At 48.7% G+C, this 7,500-nt stretch overlaps 1 protein-coding gene across 5 annotated transcripts in view; it reads left to right on the forward strand.

The window, feature by feature from the left end:
- Positions 1-7,500, forward strand: part of dscaml1 (Down syndrome cell adhesion molecule like 1) — a 112,977-nt gene that overhangs the window by 78,048 nt on the left and 27,429 nt on the right. For all 5 annotated transcript variants that reach the window (XM_076976950.1, XM_076976951.1, XM_076976952.1 and 2 more), the window contains 7 exons: positions 1,301-1,477; positions 3,693-3,898; positions 4,680-4,776; positions 4,980-5,108; positions 5,423-5,590; positions 5,692-5,762; positions 5,861-6,101. In XM_076976950.1, the coding sequence (XP_076833065.1) occupies positions 1,301-1,477; positions 3,693-3,898; positions 4,680-4,776; positions 4,980-5,108; positions 5,423-5,590; positions 5,692-5,762; positions 5,861-6,101 (1,089 nt within the window). The remainder of the gene's footprint in view (positions 1-1,300; positions 1,478-3,692; positions 3,899-4,679; positions 4,777-4,979; positions 5,109-5,422; positions 5,591-5,691; positions 5,763-5,860; positions 6,102-7,500) is intronic.

The following is a 7,500-nucleotide window of genomic DNA, read 5'->3' on the forward strand; positions in this document are numbered from 1 at the left end:
TGACCATATACTAACACTATCACACTCACAGTGACCATATACTAACACTATCACACTCACAGTGACCATATACTAATACTATCACACTCACAGTGACCATATACTAACACTATCACACTCACAGTGACCATATACTGACACTATCACACTCACAGTGACCATATACTAATACTATCACACTCACAGTGACCATATACTAACACTATCACACTCACAGTGTCCATATACTAACGCTATCACACTCACAGTGTCCATACACTAACGCTATCACACTCACAGTGTCCATATACTAACGCTATCACACTCACAGTGACCATATACTAACAATATCACACTCACAGTGACCATATACTAACAATATCACACTCACAGTGTGCATATACTAACGTTATCACACTCACAGTGACCATATACTAACACTATCACACTCACAGTGACCATGCAGTGTAGACACAACATCCCACAATGTCAGGTTGTCACGTTGCCTCTGACCTCTCCCTTCTGGAGTGTGTGTGTGTGTAGTCTGTTTACGTCCATATATGTATTTCCGTTGGGTGTGTTCCAATGTGTGTGCGTTCATCCATCTCACTTTTTGACTCATCTCGCTAACATTGTGTTGCACCTGGGTCTTGTTTAAATAAAGCGCATTTAAATCCGGCATCCTGTCTACCTCTCCGCGTGATACACAAAACAGTGGAAAATGTGTAACATCCAGTTTAGTGTTGTCATAAGTTCTTAACACCCTGTGGACTTGTTTACACCTCACAATAATATGCACTTTTGGTGATCAGATCTCGCTTGAGTTTCATTCGGCCACATGAGAAGCCAAGTGTAAACACCCCCTGGACCCAATGTGACTGGATTATTATCAGACTTCTCTAAACACATTCAGAAGTGGTCAGAGACAGATCTTGACTACATTTAATACCTGTGAAAATGGAAATCAGTTTCATTATCTGCCTACAATTAGTAAATGTAAACAGAAACATGCTACCTGCCATCTGGGGCCCCAGAAAGCCTCTGGACAGTAGTGGCCCATCAACACTGGGAACTCAATCACTCTTTCACCACTGGAGACTGGTGATAGCAGGTGTGAAACCATGTTTTACAGCAGCAAGTGGATCTGAAATGAATGAAAGTCTCGTCTGGTCACAGTGGAGGTGTATTTTAGTGAGAGGTGTAATTGGAACCTGCCCAAGCGATGTCCAATACAACGCAAAATGCATAGCCATAGCAAAGTATAGCCAGGCCACGTGATTGGACCTTCTGTTGTAACGCTCTGCTTGTCTTGGTTCTGCAGGTATTGGGAACCCACAGCAGTACCACCCGGTTCCTCTAACGGGCCGCATCCAGATCATGCCCAACGGATCGCTGCTGATTCGACACGTTCTGGAGGAGGATCGTGGGTACTACCTGTGCCAGGCCAGCAACGGAGTTGGTTCTGATATCAGCAAGAGCATGATGCTCACTGTAAAGAGTGAGTCAGATCACACACACCACTGTTCACCTCCACACACACCACTGTTCACCTCCACACACACCACTGTTCACCTCCACACACCACTGTTCACCTCCACACACCCCTGTTCACTACCACACACCCCTGTTCACCTCCACACACCACTGTTCACATCCACACACCCCTGTTCACTTCCACACACCACTGTTCACCTCCACACACCACTGTTCACTTCCACACCCCACTATTCACTGCCACACCCTACTGTTCACTTCCACACACCACTGTTCACCTCCACACACCACTGTTCACTACCACACACCCCTGTTCACCTCCACACACCACTGTTCATGTCCACACACCCCTGTTCACTACCACACACCCCTGTTCACCTCCACACACCACTGTTCACCTCCACACACCCCTGTTCACCTCCACACACCACTGTTCACGTCCACACACCCCTGTTCACTTCCACACACCACTGTTCACATCCACACACACCACTGTTCACCTCCACACACCACTGTTTACTTCCACACACCACTGTTATCCTCCACACACCCCTGTTCACTACCACACACCCCTGTTCACCTCCACACACCACTGTTCACCTCCACACACACCACTGTTCACCTCCACACACACCACTGTTCACCTCCACACACACCCCTGTTCACCTCCACACACCACTGTTCACCTCCACACACACCACTGTTAACCTCCACACACCCTACTGTTCACCTCCACACACCACTGTTCACCTCCACACACACCACTGTTCACCTCCACACACCCTACTGTTCACCTCCACACACCACTGTTCACTTACACACACCACTGTTCACCTCCACACACCACTGTTCACTTACACACACCACTGTTCACCTCCACACACACCACTGTTCACCTCCACACACCACTGTTCACCTCCACACACACCACTGTTCACCTCCACACACCACTGTTCACCTCCACACACCACTGTTCACTTACACACACCCCTGTTCACTACCACACACCCCTGTTTAAGATGAGGCTCATATGGGATCTTACCTTTAGAACTGTAAAGAGATATTTACGATGCTCTAGTGCTCTCTCTCTGTCTCTCTCTGTCTCTCTGTCTCTCTCTCTCTCTCTCTCTCTCTCTCTCTCTCTCTCTCTCTCTCTCTCTCTCTCTCTCACACACACACACACACAGTCCCATGTCCACATCACTGCATGTCATTGGAAGCAATGACCCTGCTCGTGATACGTTCGACAGAGGGACTAGTGGGACAGAGACAGAAGGAATATGATTTTAAAACCACAGGATTTACACTAGCACGTGTGAGTCTAGTTGGCAGAAACAGATGTTTAAAGCATTAGCATACAATACACTTGCTTACCATATTTTACCACACAGAGCCACATAAGCCCAGTTATTGATTATGTGTCTAAGCACTCTATAAAGGAACAGTGCCTGTAATTGCTTGAGTTAATTCACAGAGATGGCTTTTCTCCTATCAAAACCAAGCTCAAGCACAACAGACTTTTCCCACTGAGGTTTGTGGTAAACGTGGCTAACGCTAACAGTGCTTGTTTTGGTGTGAGTAGTGTGACACTTTGACTTCAGCAGTCAACGAGGCTTTTACAATGTTTTCCTTTACCCTTCTCCATACATATGTGTTAACGTACATATTCTGTTGCCCTATCCAGCAATTATTCACGGACTCTCTCTCTCTCTCTCTCTCTCTCTCTCTCTCTCTCTCTCTCTGAAGCAGTGTGGGTGTTATTGATTGAATCGTTCCTCTCCTCTGCCTCCCTCAATTCTGTTCTGTTTCGCTCAGTAGAGAGAGGGAAGAATGAATAAGTGATGAAAACAAAACAGCAGACTCTTCTTTAGATCGATAACACGTGTGTAGAAGTCACGTTCGCGGGGGGAGATGGTTGTTGTGGGTGAACGAGTGGAAGCAGTTGTGGGACAGAGGTGGTCATGTCTGTGGCCCCGTCTGGGGCTACGAGGTGTCTGTAACCCTGTCTGTGGCCCTGTGGTGTTTAATGGGAATTGGGTTCCTTTTATATGACAAAGACCTCAGTGGAATTTGATTGCAACACACAGAACTGTTTCATTCTAATTCAACTCCACGGTGTTCTGCTCTCTCTCTCTCTCTCTCTCTCTCTCTCTCTCTCTCTCTCTCTCTCTCTCTCTCTCTCTCTCTCTCTCTCTCTCTCTCTCTCGCTCTCTCTCCAGTCCCAGCTATGATAACCTCACATCCCAACACCACCATGGCTATAAAGGGCCAGAATAAGGAGTTGAACTGCACGGCCCGTGGGGAGTACCCGATCATCATACGCTGGGAGCGTGGTGACACCGTGATCGACCCGGACCGGAACCCACGCTACTCCATCACCACCAGCCCCAACGAGAAGAGTGACGAAGTAATCTCCACCCTCAAGGTGAGACACACACACACACACACACACACACACACACACACACATACACACACTTCATCTGGAAATCACAGGGGCCGAGTAAAGGTTAATCGTGACTGATAAAGTCAGTAATCATAACTAAGTACTATTGTTAGGTCATGGTTAGTCTGGAAACTCGGAGAAACGGTGTAGAATATAATAATATGCCATTCTCTAACATGGTAATGACTTACCAATTACAGTACAAAGGACGCTGTGGATGATTGACAACACTGCACACACTTTGGGTGTAGAGCACGTAGTCGACGTGAGAGGCTTACACCCTCCTTACAAAACAAGGCAGGAATGATATGATGAGCCACTGCTACTAACCGTGTTTACATTCCCCCCTCCCTCTCTCCCTCTCTCCCTCTCCCTCTCTCTCACTCTTCTCTCTCTGCCTCTATCTCCCTCTCTCTGCCACTCTCTCCCTCTCCCTCTCTTTTCTTTCTCTCTATCTCTCCCTCTCTTTTCTTTCTCCCTCTCTCTTCTTTCTCCCTCTCTCTCTCTCTCTCTCCCTCTCCCTCTCTCTTCTCTCTTTCCCTCTCCCTCTCCCTCTCCCTCTCTTTTCTTTCTCCCTCCCTTTCCCTCTCTCTCTCTCTCTCTCTCTCTCTCTCCTCTCTCTCTCTTCTCTCTCTCTCCCATCTCTCTCTCTTCTCTCTCCTCTCTCTTCTCTCTCTCCCATCTCTCTCTTCTCTCTCTCCCTCCCTCTCTCTCTCTCTCTCTCTCTCTCTCTCTCTCTCTCTCTGTCTCCTCTCTGCAGCTGAAGCCAGCTGAACGTGGGGACTCTGTGTTCTTCTCCTGTCATGCCATCAACTCCTACGGCGAGGGACGTGGCCTCATTCAGCTCACTGTGCAAGGCAAGACAATCACCCATGAACACTGCTCTTATGTTTCACACCATACACCTTATCCAGAGACACAAAATCAATCACAGTGCCCTTCCTCCACCTCTCATTACCCCACCCTCTTCCCTCATTACCCCCCTGTGTGTGTCTCCCTCTTCCCCCCCCGGGCCATTGGTCTTATTGGAGTGTTGTTGTATTTTTTGTTCCTGATACAGAACCTCCAGACCCTCCAGAACTGGAGGTCCGTGAGGTAAAAGATCGCAGCATGAACTTACGGTGGACCCAGAGGTTTGATGGCAACAGCATCATCACCAGTTATGATATTGAATACAAAAATAAATCGGGTATGTGGTTGTGGGCCTGGGAAGGGGTTTGTGTTTCCAGCCCTCCGTGCAAATGTAAAGCGTGTGAGAGCCACGGAGAGACACTTGGATGGTAGCTAGACGGTCTGTGCTAGCTGCTACAGATCTCCGGGTGTAACCGGCTGTTAATGTCACAAAATACAATGCTACTTTTTATGTCACTGTTATAGTTCAGCCAATTTGCAGTTTACCAAAAATACCAGCGAACATAATGTAGAGCGATATAACAGCACGGCGGTCTGGTGTGGTCGTAGCAGTAGCGTGTTGTAATCTATAGACTCTTCTCCTGTTCGTAGATCCGTGGGAACTGAAACACGCCACACGTAAAATCTCCCCCACCAATAACCAAGCCAACATCGTGGAGCTGCACCCTGCCTCCGTCTACAGCATACGCATGTACTCCTACAACAAGATCGGCCGAAGCCAGGCCAGTAAAGAGCTGACCATCAGCACAGAGGAAGCACGTAGGTCCTCGCACGCACACCTAGAGAGTGGCCCTGCAAAGCTGCTCGCCATGCCTTCTCTGAACCCTGAACTCTGACCTTCACTGTCTGACCTGTCACAGCCCCCGACGGACCGCCCATGGAGGTCATCTTGCAGCCCATGACATCACAGAGCATCCGGGTCACGTGGAAGGTGCCCAGACCAGACTCTAAGTCCAGCTTCATGCATTACAACCCTAATAACTCCTACGAGCATGTTCCTAAGACCTGGCCTCTCTCTCTGATCACCAGGCCCCTAAAAAGGAGCTTCAGAACGGGGTGATCCGCGGCTATCAGATCGGCTACCGCGAGAACGGCCCCGGCAGCAACGGCCAGTACAGCATAGTGGAGATGAAGGCCACGGGGGACAGTGAGGTGTACACGCTGGACAACCTCAAGAAGTTTGCCCAGTATGGAGTGGTGGTTCAGGCCTTCAACCGAGCAGGCACTGGGCCCTCCAGCTCCGAAATCAATGCTACCACGCTGGAAGATGGTAAATTCACGCCTTTTCCAGATTACATACAAAAACGTGTAAATATTTGTTTCCATCTTAATAATTCAGTCCATATTTTTGTAGTTTTTATTTATTTATTTATTTATTGTCACAGTCACCACATAACCAACATTTCTATTATATATATTATATATTTTTTATTCCCTTAACACAATTGAAGAAACAAACACAATGCCACACTGTGTGAGTGTGTGTGGGTGTATGTGTGTTTATATTTCTGCTTATATTTGGTCCGTGGGACCAAACTTGCATGTGACTGTCACCCGAGTGCCCGTCATATTGATGGCCTTATTGATAATAGTAATAACACAGATAGTAAAATAATTAGAATTAGCTTGTCTGCGCGGTGCCCTGCGTTCTCTGCTGGTGTAATTATGTGCAGCTGAGCACATTGTCTCCCTGTTCCCCCCTTCATCCTTCAGGTCTTTGAATCCCTCTCTCTGCTCTTTCTCACACACCCCTCCCTTTAAAACCACCTTCATGTGTGTATCAAACTTCTCTGCCGACCTGTAACTCTTGCGACGTCTTTGCGTTCCTCGCTCCAGCGTCCGCCGCTCGCGTTCCTGACGGCCGCTGACGTCCCTGTGACGCCCCTCTGGGGGGGTGGAGAGGGGGGGTGGGGGTAGAGAAGGGGGTTGGACAGGGCAAATGAACTGAGCTGCAGTGCTCCAGGAGGCAGTTCCAGGACTCACAGTGCCCATTTAAACCCCAAGGCCACTTCAAACAGCGCTGAGCCTTCTCCTGGGCCACGCCTCTCTCTCTCTCTCTCTCTCTCTCTCTCTCTCTCTGCTTTCTTTCTCTTCTCTCACTCCCTCTCTTCCTGAAGCAGGCGCAGCTGCCGGTGTATAGAGGCGAGCCAGCCCCCTCCCTCCGCCCACAACCCCCCCCCCCCCCCCCTCATCCTGTCCTTCAGGCACACGCCTTCTCCGTCGGTAAAGGGCAACACAGACGGCCTCTGTCTCGCCTCAATAGTGGCCTTCTCTATTCACCAGCCTGGTTTGGCCTCTCCCCACAACTACGGCTGCCTCACATCCGGCCAGAAGGGACAGAGTTAGTGAACGCCACAACAAAAGGAGGAATTCAGAAAGGCAGATTTTATTGCATGTGTATTTTGATGGAATCAGAAATATGTTAACCACCTTTAACATCCATTTTGAATACAATGTGCTGTACAGAGAACAGGCAGGATTTTACATGAATCCGCCCCACCTTCTCACTTTAGAGTCCAACAGTGTCTACACGACTGGCACGAATTAATATTCAGCGGACGGTTGAAATGGGCAGTGTGAGTGGTGTTCAGCACCGGGTGGAGAGTTTACTCCTGAGAAACCCAGGTGATCAGAACCAGAGTCCGTACTGACGATATCATCCACTCATT

Source organism: Brachyhypopomus gauderio, chromosome 16 (genome assembly GCF_052324685.1).
Source record: "Brachyhypopomus gauderio isolate BG-103 chromosome 16, BGAUD_0.2, whole genome shotgun sequence".
In the NCBI taxonomy this organism is placed as follows: Eukaryota; Metazoa; Chordata; class Actinopteri; order Gymnotiformes; family Hypopomidae; genus Brachyhypopomus; species Brachyhypopomus gauderio.